This window comes from Aulonocara stuartgranti (genome assembly GCF_965226115.1).
Source record: "Aulonocara stuartgranti genome assembly, chromosome: 1".
Classification (NCBI taxonomy): Eukaryota; Metazoa; Chordata; class Actinopteri; order Cichliformes; family Cichlidae; genus Aulonocara; species Aulonocara stuartgranti.
Genome location: NC_138939.1, coordinates 33945484 through 33964944, shown reverse-complemented (window position 1 = coordinate 33964944; position 19461 = coordinate 33945484). Strand labels below are relative to the sequence as shown.

General features: G+C 43.0%; 1 protein-coding gene across 1 annotated transcript in view; it reads left to right on the top strand.

Annotated features, from left to right (window-relative positions):
• The window catches only part of LOC309716362 (uncharacterized protein), a gene marked incomplete at its 3' end in the record, with an annotated part of 43316 nt that extends 24301 nt beyond the window's left edge, over positions 1-19015 (top strand). The window contains exon 4 of the mRNA XM_082550108.1: positions 18951-19015. Within this exon, the coding sequence (XP_082406234.1) occupies positions 18951-19015 (65 nt within the window). The remainder of the gene's footprint in view (positions 1-18950) is intronic.
• Positions 19016-19461: the final 446 nt, after the last annotated feature.

Sequence of the window (19461 nt, the reverse complement as noted above, 5' to 3'; positions counted from 1 at the left end):
TTTCCAGCCTCGCCAGAGATACATCCATCGCGGGTCCCGCAGGATTTTCCATAACTCCAATGGAACTAAATCGTTCTGGTCTGCTACTCGCCGCCCTGATCGGGCTGTCAACCATCGATCTCTAGCCCACCTGCCCAGGGCGCCCACCGCGATTAGCAAAAAAGAAGATACTCCACTCAACTTCGGTCTTCTAAACATTCGTTCATTGACAAGTAAGGGACCTCTCATCCAAGACCTCCTATCTGACCGTAAGTTTGACTGTTTCTGCTTAACTGAAACCTGGCAACAACCTGATGACTTTTCTCAGCTAAACGAATCTGCTCCTCTGGGGTTTGTTTACTTTTCTAAACCCCGCTGCTCAGGTCGTGGGGGTGGTCTCGCGATCCTTTTTCGCCAGCACTTGAAAGTCCTGCCGGTTAATGTTGATACCTTTAGTTCTCTAGAGGTCCTTGCATGTGAGCTGACTGGACCCATTCCCACTATCATAGCTACTGTATACCGCCCCCCCAAACCTAACCCTGTCTTTCTCAGTGACTTTGCTAATCTACTAACCCATCTTTCATCTCTCTCCCCAAATGTGATCTTGGTGGGAGATTTCAACATTCACATGGACAATAATGACCTTCTGCTCACCAGAGACTTTTCCTCCTGTCTCGAAGGCTCTGAATTTAAACAATTTATCGATTTCCCCACTCACTCTAAAGGACACACCCTGGACTTGGTCTGCTGTTCTGGTCTTACTCCCTCGAATCTTTCTGCTACTAAAATCCCCATAACTGACCACTTCCTCCTTTCATTTAACCTTACTCTCTGCTGCTCTTCTACCAAGCCAACCCGTCTCATCTCGTTCCGCAACATCAAGAACATTGATATGGACATTCTCACTACCAGTTTGGACAATCTTCAGATTCCGGACTTCTATTCTACTCCTGATGATTTGTTGTTATATTATAATAATTGTCTACGCACTGTCCTTGATTCTCTGGCTCCTGTAAAAACCCACTCTGTTTCCTTCACTCGCTCTGCTCCCTGGTTTACCTCTGACCTCCGAGCTCTGAAGGCCAAAGTTCGGCAGCTAGAGCTTAAATATAAGAAATCTGGTTTAACTGTTGATTCAGAAATCTATAAATACCATGTACTTCAGTATAAAGACTCCATTAACAAGGCCAAACAAAGCTTCTACTCTGGTATTATCAGTTCTTATGAGGGTAATGCTAGGACTCTGTTTTCAGTTTTCAACAAACTAATTCAACCCCCCAACGCTTTACCACCGCACTTCTATTCCTCTGAAACATGCAACTCCTTGATGCTGTTCTGGACTACGAAAATCGATAACATCCACCAGCAACTCAGATCAAATGTTGTGTCTACGCCCTCTCCAGAACCTTTTCTCCTTTTTGAGCCGTTTTCCACTTTTCATCTTCCTGATTTATCTGATATTTCCGAGTTAATATGTAAATCAAAACCTGCCACATGTCATCTTGACCCCATGCCCACGGGGCTTGTGAAATTCTGCCTCTCTTCTTTACTCCCACTCATCTGTGCTATCATTCACTCTTCTCTCACCACCGGTATCGTTCCCTCCTTATTGAAGACTGCTCTAGTCACTCCTATACTGAAAAAACCTTCTTTAGATCCTAACAACTTTAACAACCTCCGTCCGATTTCCAATCTACCCTTCATTTCTAAGATACTCGAAAAAGTGGTTGCAGCTCAACTTCATTTACACCTGGTTAATAATAACATCTATGAGAGATTTCAATCTGGTTTTCGCTCATGTCACAGTACCGAAACTGCTCTACTTAAAGTCACTAACGATCTCTTAATCGGAGCTGACTCTGGTCTTCTCACCATTCTCGTCCTTTTAGATCTGAGCTCAGCCTTTGACACCATTTCTCACTCTGTCCTTCTAAGCAGACTTTCCTCTCTCGGCATCTCTGACACACCCCTCGCCTGGTTTCAATCATATCTCCTCGACCGTTCCCAGTTTATTCAACTAAGATCATTCCGCTCTCGTCTATTCCCCGTCACCTCTGGTGTACCCCAAGGCTCAGTTTTAGGCCCTCTTCTCTTTATAATATACATCCTCCCTCTAGGTACCATCTTCCGCAAATTTGATCTTCAGTTTCACTGTTTTGCTGATGACACCCAGTTATATCTCTCTTGCAAACCTGATTCCTCCCTCCCACCTTCTTCCCTTACAGAATGTCTATCCGAGTTAAAATCCTGGTTTACCTCTAATTTTCTAAAGCTCAATGAGGATAAAACTGAGATCCTCCTTATTGGCACCAAATCCAACCTTTTGAAGGCAAACCATTTCTCACTCACCATCGATAACTCCACAGTTCTCCCTTCTCCTCAGGTTAAGAGCCTTGGTGTCATCCTAGACAGTTCACTTTCTTATAAATCACACATCAATAACCTCACCCGTTCTGCCTACTTCCATCTACGTAACATTAACAGATTGCTTCCTTCTCTTTCCACCCAGTCTACGTCCATTCTTGTACATAGTCTTGTTACCTCCCGTATTGACTACTGCAATTCTCTTCTGCATGGTCTCCCCTAAAAATCCCTCCATAAGCTTCAACTGGTTCAGAACTCTGCTGCTCGCATTATCACCAGAACCCCCTCCTACCAGCACATCACCCCTGTTCTTCAGGAACTTCACTGGCTCCCTGTGAAATTCCGGATAATTTTCAAACTTCTTCTGCTCACCTTCAAGGCCCTTCATAACCTCGCTCCTTCTTACCTTTCTGACCTGTTAACCACCACTTGTTCTGCCCGTTCACTTCGTTCTTCTTCTTCTGTCCAGCTTACTGTACCTTCCTTCCGCCTCACCACCATGGGAAGCAGAGCTTTCAGCTGCTCTGCTCCCAGGTTGTGGAATTCTCTGCCCCCTGAAATAAGAAATATTGGTTCTCTCCCCCAGTTTAAATCCCAACTCAAAACTCATCTGTTCAAATCTGCATATTCACTGTGAATCCACTGTTTGTTCATTTTATCTTGTGCTTTATTTTATTGTTCTTATTCTGCCATTGTTTTACTAAGTGTTTTATCCTATTGTAAAGTGTCCTTGGGTGACTTGAAAGGCGCTCATAAATAAAATTTATTATTATTATTATTATTATTATTTCTGCTAAATCTACTTGAACATCTTTAGACACGACAGGATATTGATAGCTAAGAAAGACAGCACCTAATGCATTGGGCATTTGAATGCAAAACAATCCAAAATCAATGATGGTATACTAACAACATTGCTACTTTAATGGTAGTATCATAATTTATGGTTAGTTTAAAATGTAGGCGTGATTACTCGTACTTTAATGTTGGTACATTCTGTGAAACGTATTGGTTTGGATGAACTACTCCTTGGTGGACTACCATGAAGAAAAGCTAACATAAGGCAAGGCTGGGCAATGAGTCCAATTTTAATTTCAGTTACGAATTTGCCTTCCAACAATTATGAAAACAAAATTACTCTTCTACAGTCATTTTTTTCCTCATGCTTCTTTCTTTTACTGCAGTGTGCTTTTGTCCCTCCCTACACACCCCATTGCAATGCCAGGTTAGTTTAACTGCAGACAGAATGGCTAAAAGAGCGAATTGAAAAAGGATCTATCTAAAGGAAGTAAAACCCAAAAGGTTTCTTTAGGTGGACTTGTGGAACAATCACTATTGGCTGCCTTGGTCTCTAGATCATTCAGTGTCCTTCACCAAGGGAATACACTAGCTGCAGCTGCATCACATTCCGGCACAGACGTGGCCAGTGATTTTAACTCCATCAAACATTCCTCCCAGCAGTGGCCATATTACTTAAACAAACAAACAAACAAACAAACAAACACACACACACACACACACACACACACACACACACACACACACACACACACACACACACACAGAACAACCCAAAAAAAACCAATTTCAATCAATTCATCATCTTGCACAGAGCAGATGCAGAGGACAGGAATGGTGCAGAGTCTTCTAAACTATTCCTAGGATCACTCTGCTTCAACTCTGTGTCCCACATCCTGAAGCTATTTTACAAGTCTCCCACACATAAGTCCTCTGATGCCAGGGCCTCTCTTCACCTACAGTATGTCTAAACTTGCAGATATCCCTCAGTGATCACAGGCCCCAGTGTTATCGTCAAAAATGCTCCATTATCAGAGCTTCTAAGTGATAGAAGCTCTAAATCCACCCTCACATCATATTTATTGACTTAATTTCTTTTTGTTTAATTGTTACATTTCAATATATTTCAATGGGATAGCCTGGCAACCTGACCAGGGTGTACCCAGCACCCTAAAGTAGTAATACTATTTCAGGGCTGTCTGGCTGTCTGGCTGCATGGATAGCTACTTAAGGAAATCCACTTCAAAAGTCTTGTTTTATATTCAATAACTGATGTGTAATGAAATAAAGTCAAAAAACAGAGATAACATATTTGACCACAAACTGCTTATGATTTTGTGAAAATTAAGCAGCCTCTCTGTGCTGACGGACGTGGGTTACTGACCTGGGAGCCTGGCTGTCCGGGCTTGGGTCCTGGTTGGTGTGTCGCTGGGGTTGTGGGCGGGTGGGTGGATGGGGGCTCAGCCCTGGCGCAGGGTGCTGCCGGTGAATCGAGCCACCTGGGGGGCTCCTCAACTGGTGGGGGAGGCTGTTACATCTTGCAGGAGGTCTCCTCTCTCCAGGAAGTGACTCTGCAGGTGGGGAGAGATATAGGAGAGGTGGAGGAAGAACTCAATCACCCAGACATGCAGGGCCTTGGGGTGCAGGTGTGTCCCCAGGGTGCAGGGGAGGCATCCCCCCCTCTGTCCCCTTCTGGCTGCCTGTGCCTCAATTTTATCCCACAACTTAGACATTCACATTACTCACACTCTCATAACACATACATATGGGACCTTGGGGGTGGGCATGCTGCACATCATCCAGAAGACCATCAGTGTGTACAACCTCACCCCTGGCGTCGTTGCCCACCTCTCAATTTTAAATACATGTAGACATTGAGGGCTATCAGGAGGGGCTATGCGCTTACCTGCTGCTCTCTGGCAGGTAGCTCCATGCCTCCCTGGGTTTTAAATGCACCTTAGAACACACATGCATCAACACTACATATGAGCGGGCGGAGGGAGGTTTGGAGTCTTCACACACCCCCGTTCTCTGTTGCCTGTTGGGGCTGGGAGGAGGAGTTGGCCATCCGACTGCGGTCTGGAGTGTGGGGCCTCCCTGCTGCTGCGGAGTCGGGGCGGTCTGCCTCCCCCCACCGCAGGGAAAAGGGTAACACCACCTGGGTCTGGGTGCAGTTCCCCCTTCAGGGGCAAGGGTACCTAGACCTGGGGTATAGAGTACGCTTGGGGAGTGTGATTGTGTGTGCAGTGTCTCTTTATGTCTGTTTCCACGTTGGGTGAGTATTGAGTAATTGCATATGAGACCATGAGGGTGGGAATGGATGTTTGTATCTGTGTGTGCCTGTTGGTTTGTGTCTCTGTGTCAGGTTGGGTATCAGACGCCACCTCTCTAGGGACATCTCAGGTCCTCCAGGGTATGGAGGCCTATCTCCACCACCACTCCCCTGCCAGTGGCAGACGCCCTCAGACATCGGTACATTGGTGGTTCTTTGTGTCCAGGGATGGGCGTCCAGGTACCCTCTGGCTCACTCCTCGTGGCTTCTTGTCGGGGCATGGAGCCTGGGGCTCACTCGGGCTCCTTCGGGGGTGGGGTGCCCTCGGCCTCTGGGTCTGGGGCTCGGTCACTCTGGCACAGCTGGCTACCGGCGGAGCTCACGGGCACGTCACTGGCTTCTGCTCCGCGGCTGCTGAGCGACCCTTCATCTGGTGCTCTCCTCAGCTCTTTTCAGGATAGTGGCACGGTTGCCCCTCCATTGGTCTTCCTTGGTCTCTTTTGCTCTTGGGGCCTCTGGATGTCTGGAGCCTTGATCTCCTCCATGCCTGCTTCATGCCCAGGAGGACGGGGCTATGGCTCCCCACATCCTCTAGCAGATCATTACATGAAGGAACCTTTTAAATACAAGCGTGCTCATGCTCACAGGTGTACACACGGGTGCTCACACACACACAAAGTTTGGCTGCTACCTCAAAGCACACTGTGCGCTGTCGATCTTACGTGCTGCACAATAATATTTACATTTACATTCTGCTCTTGCTCTTGACGAAGGCGGTCACACTTTTCTTCTCTCCTTCTCCTCCTCTCCCTTAGCTTCCCTGCTTAGCCTCTTATGTCCTTGTCTAGTCTCGTGTTTTTTTTATTACTTTTCCCTGGAACATTCTCTCACAGTCTGTTCTCTAAAACCTAAAACAGGAATTATGGATTGGATCAACTGGTCCCTAAATGCAATTGACATCCCTTTTTCAATGAGAAGTTTGGGCTTGGGTGAGCCTGAGTGCTGAAGATATCTACCTATTCGGAACCATGGTAACAGGGTTCTGGCTGATCGGAGCTGGCTTGGCTCTGACTTATCGAAGAATTAAGAAAGCGGAACCGGCTGTTCAAACCCCCACAAGGCTGCCCGCTGGGATTGAAACAATGGGAAGAGGCGTGAGTTTCTCAAAATGGGCTCATTGAGTCAGCACGGATAAGATCTTGGAGAGGCTACGGCTGCTGTGAATACTCAGAATAAGATCTCTGACTGCAGACTGGATACATTTCGGAAGGGCTAGCTCGGAATAACATCTCTGGGTGCAAATTGGATGACATCTCGGGGAGGCACACTGCCGTGAGTTCTCAGAAATCGGCTCCTTGAGCACAAGAAATGACAACATCACAGAGCGCAAGTATGGCGAAGCTGGCGGCTCTCCAACGGGAGATTGAGAGACCAGTGTTGGACTGTAGAACTTCTTTGAAATTCATATGAGCTGTTCGCACTAAAGTAAAAACCACCATCACTTCATGCAGATACCTCCTTTGGCGCCAGCTGCGGTCTCAAGGCTGGAGCTGAACAACAAAACCCTGATAACGACTGTGTTTAGTCTGTTCCTTCCCATTCCATGCAAGGCAACCTGGGTTGGCTGGAAGACTGTTTACTTAGCCTAGCAGGGCGTAGGACACTGTCTCAGCTGAACTCTGGACACGCACACACATACATATACACTGATATGCACACACTCATCCCCTCTCCCTTTCCAAACGACTTCGATGATTATTCCCGTCCGATGCTGCACCCTTTACCCACCCCTGTTGCTTGTCATGTGTTTCTTTGGTGTATTAAGAGTTTTTTCATGTGCTATGTGCAGAGGTGTTTTTTTTTCTGTTCTCAAACTGATCTCCCTGTTGGAGCTCAGTCTGGGGGGAGTTATTTTTTTCTCCTTATCTTTCCTCATGTGGTGCATTTTCCATTGTTATACCTCTCTGACCTGTCTTCCCCATGTGATGTTTTGTGTAATGTATGTATGGTCAGAAGGGTAAGATGGCGCTGGCACGGCTGACAGCCTTAACCTAATTTCCCTCGGGATGAATAAAGTATTATCAATCAATCAATCAATCAATCAATCAATATTTAATATTTAGTATTTACTGTTATATTCACATAGATCATCGCGATGATGTTGTTTATTATATTGCTCTCTTTTTCTTTGCTTGTTTTCTCTTTTTTCTTTCTCAACAGGTGATCCAGGTGATTGATATATGTATTTTTTGTCTGTTTGGTTTGTTGGTTTTTGGTTTTTGCCCTCTTCCCTGCTCTTTTCCTTTCCCTCTTTCTTTCTCTCTTTTCTTTTCCCCAGTCAAGTCTGTCCCGTGTTCAGCAAATGAAAATAAAATAAACAATAAAAGCAAAGGTGAATCAAATAGACCAATACGGCAAGGCTGGGATGGTCCATTTGGTAAAGTAAATCCGTTGGACATCTTTCTTTGCCTTTAGACAACAATTCTGATGGCAAAAGAACCAAACGGGACAGGCAAAAATAATAAAAATAAATTAAGCAGCCTTCAACAAAAACTGATTAGACACAAGCTTTTTATTTACATCAACCTTCATAACACAAGAATGTAAGAAAATGATCCATATTTTTAATTAGCTGGAGGTTGGCAAGTTTATTTCCACAATAAAACCAACTATTTGGCCTACTTAAAAAATGCCATATCCGAGTAAAAGATGACTTTGGCCTAGCCTGTCTCAGCTACAATTGCCCAAGAGCAGTTCGCACCCTACCAAGCCACAAACACAACTTACAAATGTACTGGGAACATGTCAGAGAGGCCAAAATGTTGCCTTAAAAAATAGATCCCAGTATTATGGAGCATCATTAGGATCCTTGTGATTAAGTTAGAAAAAGCCACAGAGAACCCCATAGGACCCAAATGAGCTACTGCCAGTACCACAGGACACCCGCCCTGACACTTTCAGCTGCTCCCTTATGTCCCACGGGGTCCCCATAGTGGATAGATCCACACGTTTGATTTGGCACAGATTTTACACCAGATGCCCTTCCTGACACAGTCCTCCCATTTGTCCAGGCTTGGGACCAGCACTAGAGTAAACTAGCTCATTACCTCCTGAAACTGGATTTGTGTTCCTCCCAGCTTCAAACGCAGGATCTTTTACATGCAGCACATATGTGCTAATCATTACACTATGGAGCCATGGAGACACTCGCATGGGTAATGTGTCCATTACCAAAACTTTGACCCATGTGTCCACTGGTCAGAGCTTTGGTGTAGTTATCTGACTGCTGGTGACAAGAACACAGCTTGCCAAAAGCATTTAAACTCTAATCTGTATGTATGCCTGTGTTACTATTTATTATAAATTGGTGATTTTCCCTAACTACTGTGTCACATATCAAGTTTTGCTATTACTGTAAAATAACAAATTGGAACCCATATGAGCATTATCATAAAGCACTTGGTGACAGTGGGAAGGAAAAACTTCCTTTTAACAGGAAGAAACCTTCAGTAAAACCAGGCTCAGGGAGGGGCGGCCATCTGCCGCAAGCGATTGAGAAGATTTCAGACTTGGAATTAGAAAGATATTCAAACTGAGTGGGCAGGTTGCAGAGGTGGGAAGTAACGAAGTATTGTCCTTAAGTAGGATTTTCAGGTATTTGTACTTTACTTGAGTAGTTTTTTTCTGACAACTTTTCACTTTCATTCCCTACATTTTTAAACAAATATCTGTATTTTCTACATCTTACATTTCAAAACAGACTTGTTACTTTTGGTTTAAAGCATTTGAGGGGAGTTATTATTTCACGTCACTGCGGGCCTTCAAACATCAAACCAATCTGAGTACAGTAAGACATGAAAGCAGTCCTGTTTGTGTACTAATCACCAGGTAAAAAGAGATGAAAGAGGCAAAACCATGTACCAAAGTCAGGGGTTAAAGTGGGCTGGTGTTTTTATTTTTCAATATTTAACAACTGCAGTTGTCCATAAGTTGTAGTTGCAGTACTTCAGCATCGAGCTAGTGATACAAAAGAGTGGCAGCTAATTTAAAATACGTTTCTATCAGCTCAACAAATATCAGCAAACACACAAACTCTTTGTGTGCAGTTTGTCACACAGTGTGTTGCTAGCTAAAGGTCCAGCTGCTGTATTTCAAAGGGAGAGGAAAGAAAAAGCTAACTTCACTCAGAGATGGAGAAAGATAAGATAGACAGGAGGAAGAAGAGAGGTTAGATTTAACGGTAAGGACTGCTCAGTGGAATTTGATAAACTATAAACGTAAAGCTCACATGTTAGTCCCCATGTTTTTAAATCAGCTATTGGGTCTGTGCATGTAACATTATGTTGCAAAACATACTGAGGTAGACTAACTGTGTTATTTAAAGGTTGCATGAGAATAATCAGTGGTTTAGTGCAGGATAAACTGGTTGGTTTGCTGTACTGTGATGGATTTAACTTTTCTCCCACCTGCTGAATCCCATTTTGGCCTCTTCCCTTCTAGTTTTCCTCTACAGTGGAGGGAGCAGAAAACATTTTCAGCAATTTCTTATATTCCTTCTTTTTCTCTGCTCATGTTCTATTTATCTGAGTAGAGTTTAAAAGTTTAGACTGAAATACGTATTCCTATGTTATTTTATTTTTATATTAATATAACACAAGGTTCAGGTAGCTTTGCACAAAAATATCTGGTAGAAACAGCCTCCGGAGAGTTCATTATTATTTTCTTACTTTGAGTACATTTTAGAGCTGGTACTTTTTTACTTTTATGTGAGTAAAGAAGTTGAATCAGTACTACAGCTTTTACTGGAGTAACGCTAGTTACTGTACTTCTGCTTAAGTACAGACTGTCTGTACTTTTGCCACCTCTGGCAGATTGCCATGAACTGTTAATTTTTTCCATTTTATCTAGTCCTTCCTGATTAGCACTTGTGTTTAACAATAAAAATCTCCTCTCCGTAATTTTAAAACATAGCACTAAACCTTTATGAATTGGCCACATTAAACCTATTGTAGATATTTTTGATTAAATCCTCGTAGAGAAAACAGCTCAAACCCAATTATCTCATGAACTGAATTATAACTTCACATTAGCTCCTTTAAAACCTTGAATGTCTTGTTCGTCATGCAGTAATATTAGAATCTATAGTATTTTTCTTTCCAAAACAACACTTACATAATGAACCCGTCAGCTCCCCAAACCCCCTCCAGTTTTGTTGAACTACTTTTCCTTAATTTGAATCACAAGATTAATTTTGTCTTTGCATGCATGAATAAAAGCAGCATCTCATCTCATCTCATCCTCTCCCTAATCCTTTTCTTTTCTCTATATTATAGCATGAAACACACAGGCACACCCTAAATGAACTCAATGAATGATTGAATGTTCATTGATTGAATGAAATCAATGAACCTTGGAGCTACCAAAAACCTGCTTCGTGAACTCTGGATGGATTATTTTGCAGGGAGAAGGAATATATGGATCTGATGTGAATCTATTATCCCCGACCTAAGTGCAGTGACATTCGGTCAATAGCAGTCAGCGCCAGTTTTTCCATATGGCACAGGTAGATTTCTGCAGAGCTGATCACAATTGATCAGCGAGCCTGTATCTGCATCCGAGTTTAATATAATGAGCCTGACACTGGGAGGTCTGCAGCAGTGAGAGAGCAGAACAAACTCTGCAAGCATTTTTCGATTGTTTGGTCTATAAGTGCCACAGGAGGAAGAAGTTTATCGAAAGAATTGCCAAACTTCATTGCATTAATTGCCCTGTCATTGAGAATGCATTCAATGTGAGCAGCAGAGTAGAATCGCCTTCTTCTGGAGCCGCTTTAAAAGCATGGTGTTAATTAATTCATCCACCATTCAGTGCCCTTTTCTCCATGCAGGGACCGCAGAAAAAAATATTCAGCATTTAAATAAGGATTTGAACTTTTAATTTATCTTATAAAACCTCTAACCTTTTGCTCATTGAGCTTGACTGAGTTAATTATTGCAACAAATACACCCTTGAAAAAAATCACTGCAGAGTCAGATGATTATTCAAATGTTCACAGTCATCTCCTATGATTTGATAGTGTCTTTTGCATATTGACTATGCATGTCCTTTTCTTTCATAATTGATCTGCTTGTAAACAGCTTATTAGTGCAAAGATTGCTTTAGGACTCAATAAACTCATCTCATTAGGAGGGAAATGCATTAGTGCAGATTAATATGAAGCCTGAATACTGATGAGAGTGGAGGGTGACGATTTCTTCGTCCTCTTCTCCTGGAAAACCTGCACAATCATTCTTTCTATTTGGAACAAAGGGACAATGCACTGTCAGCCTGCATGGAGCACCAGAAACCATGTTAGCATCCACCTCAGCTGTTCAGTCCATCTGTGTGCTTTCTCCCTTGTATCTGAGCCACACACACTCAATCTGCGGTACGCCAGTGGGAAGGGCTGGTGCGAGAATGCCATCTGTAGTCACACCATCAGATCCACCCTGGCGGCTGTCCACACCATGCCCTGCTTATTTATCACTTCCTGGCACATGGCAAAGATGGTAATTGATTTTATTTAGGCCTCTTTTACCCTTCATCACTTCACCACCCCCTGTGTTTTCTTCCAAACTCCTCTGCCTCTGCTCACCATCCTTGTGCCATTCTAGAGGCTTTTGGCGCATGCAACATTTTTTTTTCTGCAAGTGTCAAGGAGATACGTTATTCTAAATGAAAGGCTGTAGAGAAAATACACTGAGAGCAGCATTAATTCTGTTGCATGTGCTGTAGTGTGTAAGGCATCAGTGCGCACTTTGTCATTGTGCATTCAGGCTCGAGGCTCTGTATATCTGAAGGGAGGGTGGTGGGGAGAGGCAAGTGACAGTGCTGAGTGCTGCTGCTGCTGCAGTGGGACTGCCATTGGTGATTCGAGCTGAAGAAAGCAAGGTGGTCAATAACCCTCAATGAGTGCCACGGGATCTTCATGTTAGGGGCCTCGTGCAGCCTGAGGAGACTCATTAGGAGCCAGGTACACTGAGGGGTAGTGTGGTTCCCCTGCCAATTAACTTCAAATACCTTACTCCACTTTATTGGGACTTTGTAAAAGCCCAGTAAAAGAGTCTGTGCTTGTCTGAGTTACCAACAACCATTATTATGTGGTAGGTAAAGCTAAACACGGCAACATACAGAATTTTGCTGAAAACAACGTTTTACAGGCAAGCAGTCTGCCCCGTGTCTTCCACTCTGTTGCTCTGCACACTGAAAGAAAAAAGGCTTTTAAGTAGACATTGATAGTATCAATACCAATGCTGGTACTGGTATCAGATCTATAATAGAACAGTAGAACTGATATTTTGATTCTATTCTCTAAGTTCTCTAAGCCCATTGTGTTAAATAAATGTTGCTTTTGGAAATGAAAAAATATACCTAAAAATGCGCTACAAAAATGCCTGAAACGTGTTGTGCTGACTATCACATCTATTTTATTAATAGCCTATAGCAGTGTTTCCCAACCTTTTGGAGCCATGGCACATATTTCACATTAGAAAAATCACACGGCACACCATCAAACAAAAATGTCACAAAAAGTATATTGATAATTTTTCTCTGTGGACCAGGTATAGCGGAATTGGCTCGGTTTGTCCCCAATATACCTTTTTTGCTTTATTCTGTTTTACTGGCAGTTGGCAATCCAGTGTCTGCTCACACCCCCACAACCTCACCTGTAGTCAGCCTGGAATCCAGAGCCACACCACTGTGCCTGCCTCTCTCTTCACATGTTGCCTCCTGTGAGATTCCTGACCCCTCCCCCACCTATCACCTTCACTCAATACCAGGTTGAGATGCAAATGAGGAGACTTCACTCAGGCAAGTCTGCTGGACCAGAGTGAGTCCCCTCGTCCTCAAGACCTGTGCCCCCCAGCTGTGTGGAGTCTTTCATAAACTGTTTATGCTGAGTCTGAGTCTGCAGAGGGTACCAGTGATGTGGAAGACATCCTGCCTCGTCCCTGTACCAAAGACGCCACGTCCCAGTGGCCCCCAGGATTACAGGCCCGTGGCACTGACCTCTCACATCATGAAGACCCTGGAAAGGCTCATCCTGGACCAGCTGCGACCCATAGTAAGACCACAACTGGATCCCCTTCAGTTCGCTTATCAGCCTCGTCTCGGAACTGAGGACGCCATCATCTACCTGCTCAATCGTGTCTACACCCATCTGGACCAGCCGGCGAGCACTGTGAGGGTCATGTTTTTTGACTTTTCTAGTGCTTTCAATACCATCAGGCCGACCCTCCTGTGTGATAAGTTAACAGCGATGCAGGTGGATGCTTCTCTGGTGTCCTAGATTGTTGATTACCTGACAGGAAGACCACAATATGTACGTCTCCCACAGTGTGTGTCTGACAAGGTAATCAGCAACACAGGGGCACCACAGGGGACTGTCCTCTCCCCCTTCCTCTTCACCCTCTACACCACAGACTTCAGCCACTGCACAGAGACCTGCCATCTTCAGAAGTTTTCTGATGACTCTGCGGTGGTTGGATGCATCAGCAGGGATGATGAAACAGAGTACCGGGCTGTGGTCGACTCCTTTGTCACGTGGTGTGAGCAGAATCATCTGCAGCTCAACGTGGCAAAGACCAAGGAACTGATCGTGGACTTCAGGAATACCAGGAAACACTTGACCCCTGTTTCAATCCAGGGGGTCAGTGTTGACATTGTGTAGGACTATAAATACCTTGGAGTACACATTGACAATAAACTGGACTGGGCTAAAAACACCACAGCACTTTACAGGAAGGGCCAGATTCGTCTCTATTTTTTGAGGCGACTGAGGTCCTTCAACATCTGCCAGAAAATGCTCAGGATTTTCTACGAGTTTGTTGTGGCCAGTGCGATCCTCTATGCTGTTGCATGCTGGGGGAGCAGGCTGAGGGTAGCAGATGCCAACAGACTCACTCAATAAAGGAATCTGTAAGGCCAGTAATGTTGTGGGGATGGAGCTGGACTCCCTCAAGGTGGTGTTGGAGAGGCGGATGCTGTCCAAGATAAAGACAATGTTGGATAACACCTCCCACCCACTCCATGACATGCTGGTCAGTCACAGGAGCACGTTCAGTGAGAGACTGAGATTACCGAAAAGCACCACTGAACGACACAGGAAATCTTTCCTGCCTGTGGCCATCTCCCTGTACAACGCATCCACTTAACACACTGGTTACTGCTACAACTACACACGTTTCTTTTCCAGCTATTTATTAATGAGTGACTTATGTATGTATACATATATATATATATATATATATATATATATATATATACATATATATATATATATATATATATATATATATATATGTGTGTGTATATATATATATATTGTACTATTCTTAGTTAGCGTATTGACTGTCTTGTTAATGTTGGTTTATGTTGGTTTATAATGGAGCACTGTAACAAAAAATTATTTCCCCCAGAGATCAATAAAGTATTCTGATTCTGATTCTGATTTAATTAGAGCAGGTAGTTGTACTGCCCTCTAGTGGAAGAGAATATAATTGTTCTGCCCGTTACTCATGCCGATTGCTTACTAATCAGGTGGAACCAGATAATCTTCCACGCACACCTGATCATTTCTCACGGCACACCTATGTGGTTGGGAAACACTGGCCTATAGCACAGTTAAACAACAGAAGATTACCCAAAGTGCTTTAGCGGCATGTTTACATTCTAGGTCTTCAAAAGACTGTTTCAAAATACATCAAAAGTTAGTGTGTTTTGTTATATTGACTAATTAGTGTGGGAAGTAAATATCACACTTATTTAGTGGTCATTAAAATATGTTCAGTAATAGCTGATAATTTATCTTATAAACCATGACACACTGCTCCTCCCCTACAGAAGCTGCCTTTGTAGGTTATCGATATTGGTAATACTGGCTCAGTATTGACTTGGTATCAGACCAGTACTAAAATTTGAAGTAGTGCACACCACTTTTATTGAATTAAACTTGAAATTAATAAATATATGATAATAATAGCTGCCACAGTATTCATGCATGTACAAGCATGGCTATGGACTACATACCTTTGTATATGCCAGAAAGAGTTTCTAGTGAATGCACTTAGTTTGAAGAATAAATACACACCAGATCAATAGGAGATATGATTATGTTACACAATTTTATTAAAGTTCACAAGAGAGCAATTTTAGGCATTGCAAAGATAATGCACTATGTGTCGTTAAGGTGAGGTTGCCAAATTCAAAAAGGCAGCATGATCCTGGACATCAATTCTTGTAACTGTAGTTTTCTAACACAGAAAGTTTTAGCAGTGAAGCCATTTTAATTATAATATACTGGGTAATGTCTTTCAGCACACTACAATTATGACTTGTAACACAAATACAAAAAAAAAGACATTATTGATCATCAGATGCAGGGCACACTGTGCACTTCTGCAAAGCTTGTACAATAGTTTTGCATTCATGAGCAATTTAGATCGAGTTTTTTTTTTTTTGGTGTATGTGCTATCTCGAGCTGTCATTGCCTTTCTCCATGCAATGCCGGTAGAAAATGAGCAAGGCATTAAGATGGGCGGCAGTTGGGAGGCAGGTCCAGGGAAAGATCAATGCAATTTGCAAAGTGCCTTCCACACAATTTCAGTGCTGGATCATTTCCAGCAGGAAGACTGGAAGATACATAGCGAAGGATAAAAGTCATGACTCAACTTAACGTGGCAAAACTCCATGGCCTCACCGCCAGTGACATGAGCTAACAGAAAGCAAATTAAGCCGTGCATCCTGCATCTCCTGCCTACCTGCCTGCTCTATACAATTCCTAATAATACTTGTTCAAGGCAAACAGGGTGGCCATCAATATATTCTGCTACAGCACTTTTGATACTATCGCTTTTGCCGTCTTTTCTACTTCCAGCTTTAAATTATTGCTCCACTCTGCTCTGCACTCAACAGTAAATCTTTTTTATATCTTACTTTGTCTCCTCAGCTGTAGGGCACGAGGAATTATCCACAACCATTTTTGGAGCATCATCCTCATCCAATTCTATTTTTTGACTCTTAATTGAGAAATGCCTTCAGGTTCACTGGTAATTAAAGGTTAATTTACATTTAGGCACTTCCTTATGTTACATTAATGATCATTATTTTCTTGGAAAATGTTATTTCGCTGGTGGTGAGTCTAAACCTCAGCCTCACACTTGGCATGAGGCTAAATCCTTTTGGATAGCTCTGTGATGTTGTTATCTCGTAGCGCAAGCATCCATTGATTTTGCTTGTCTGACTTTAAATTAATGTAGTTGTCACTCTTAGGTCTATTTCCCTCATCCCTATTTTGCTTGTACAATGGGAGAGAAAAACATTTCACACGAAAGACAAAACAGACTCACTGTCAGATTAGGTTTATGCTTTTTTTATATACATAAATGAAATGTTTCTGCTGGAGGGATTGCAGTCTGCCCGCTAACAACCATGACAGAAAATATGTTTCTGTCATGTTAATTTGCACCAGAGGTACACTTCAACTGTGAGAGACAGAATGTGAAAAAAAAATCCATCAATTCACATGGTAGGATTTGTAAAGAATTCATTCATAAATCAGGGTGGAAAATAAGTATTTGGTCAATAACAAAAATACAACTCAATACTTTGTAACATAACCTTTGTTGGCAATAACAGAGGTCAAACGTTTACTATAGGTCTTTACCAGGTTTGCACACACAGTAGCTGGTATTTTGGCCCATTCCTCCATGCAGATCTTCTCGAGAGCAGTGATGTTTTGGGGCTGTCGCCGAGCAACACGGACTTTCAACTCCCGCCACAGATTTTCTATGGGGTTGAGGTCTGGAGACCGGCTAGGCCACTCCAGGACTTTCAAATGCTTCTTACGGAGCCACTCCTTTGTTGCCCGGGCGGTGTGTTTTGGATCATTGTCATGTTGGAAGACCCAGCCGCGTTTCATCTTCAAAGTTCTCACTGATGGAAGGAGGTTTTGGCTCAAAATCTCACGATACATGGCCCCATTCATTCTGTCCTTAACACGGATCAGTCGTCCTGTCCCCTTGGCAGAAAAACAGCCCCATAGCATGATGTTTCCACCCCCATGCTTCACAGTAGGTATGGTGTTCTTGGGATGCAACTCAGTATTCTTCTTCCTCCAAACACGACGAGTTGAGTTTATACCAAAAAGTTCTACTTTGGTTTCATCTGACCACATGACATTCTCCCAATCCTCTGCTGTATCATCCATGTGCTCTCTGGCAAACTTCAGACGGGCCTGGACATGCACAGGCTTCAGCAGCGGAACACGTCTGGCACTGCGGGATTTGATTCCCTGCCGTTGTAGTGTGTTACTGATGGTGACCTTTGTTACTTTGGTCCCAGCTCTCTGCAGGTCATTCACCAGGTCCCCCCGTGTGGTTCTGGGATCTTTGCTCACTGTTCTCATGATCATTTTGACCCCACGGGATGAGATCTTGCGTGGAGCCCCATATCGAGGGAGATTATCAGTGGTCTTGTATGTCTTCCATTTTCTGATGATTGCTCCCACAGTTGATTTTTTCACACCAAGCTGCTTGCCTATTGTAGATTCACTCTTCCCAGTCTGGTGCAGGTCTACAATACTTTTCCTGGTGTCCTTCGAAAGCTCTTTGGTCTTGGCCATGGCGGAGTTTGGAGTCTGACTGTTTGAGGCTGTGGACAGGTGTCTTTTATACAGATGATGAGTTCAAACAGGTGCCATTCATACAGGTAACGAGTGGGGGACAGAAAAGCTTCTTACAGACGACGTTACAGGTCTGTGAGAGCCAGAGATTTTCCTTGTCTGAGGTGACCAAATACTTATTTTCCACCCTGATTTACGAATAAATTCTTTACAAATCCTACCATGTGAATTCATGGATTTTTTTTTCACATTCTGTCTCTCACAGTTGAAGTGTACCTCTGGTGCAAATTACTGACCTCTGTCATCATTTTAAGTGGGGGAACTTGCACAATCGGTGGCTGACTAAATACTTTTTTGCCCCACTGTATATATATATATATATATATATATATGTATATATATATATATATATATATATATAAATGACAGAATTGCTTCTAATTAATGTATTTGGAATGTCACAAACATGTCGATATTAATCAGTATTATATTCATTGTGTTGTAGAGCAGTTTTCTATAGTGGCTGTAGGATTATTGGCACTGACAGCATTTGGTTACAGTTTCAAAGTTCCTCTGCAACCAAACCTCAACACAGGTAGGATGTGGTCCCTGACATGATAGCAATAGGAGTTCACTAGTTTGAATATCTCGTAGACCTAAAACAATTCATAAATGTGGATCCATTCGTGGAAATGCTTTAAGAATGTTTTTGGATTAGTTTAAAGAAAGTGGCATCCCCCATAGCTGGAAAATTAAGCCAATGCAAATGCCAAAAATGGTATTTCCATTCATAACAACTCTAGATGGTGAATTTTTCTACCTTGACATTGGAGGTAGCGTGTCCAGTTTGGTGCAATTGTGTGGCTCTTTTGATAGGCACAGGCAACCAGAGAGAGCTGATTCACAAGGCCTCACTTCTGCTGACTCAACTGGACCTCTGAACTTTCTCATTAACATTATGATGTGATGTGAAATTAGCACTATTCAGGACATTCTATAAAGAGCATCTTCAGTTTCTATAAATACAACATGGCCGCAGTCAAAATGCTAATTTTGACACTTCAAAGTGTGTATTCCAATCCCAATAGATGATGCCGCAATGCTTATGTCCATTATAATCACACGATCTCTAGTTTTAAGTGGCTTGTTTTTCTCATTTTAAACAGTGCTACAAATTCGGTTTTTGTCCATCTTTTAGTGCCAAAAATGGACAAAAACAGCCAAGTCCCAAATCTGATAGACATACTGAACTATGAGATATTTTCAGGTCAACGACAGAAGCCATTTGGGCCTCCCTTTTCAAAGTCTGTAGCTGGATCTTTGCCTTATAGTTCTCCAGGGACAGAAGCTACAGAAGGACTCTAAAATAAGTCTGATGTACTCGGCA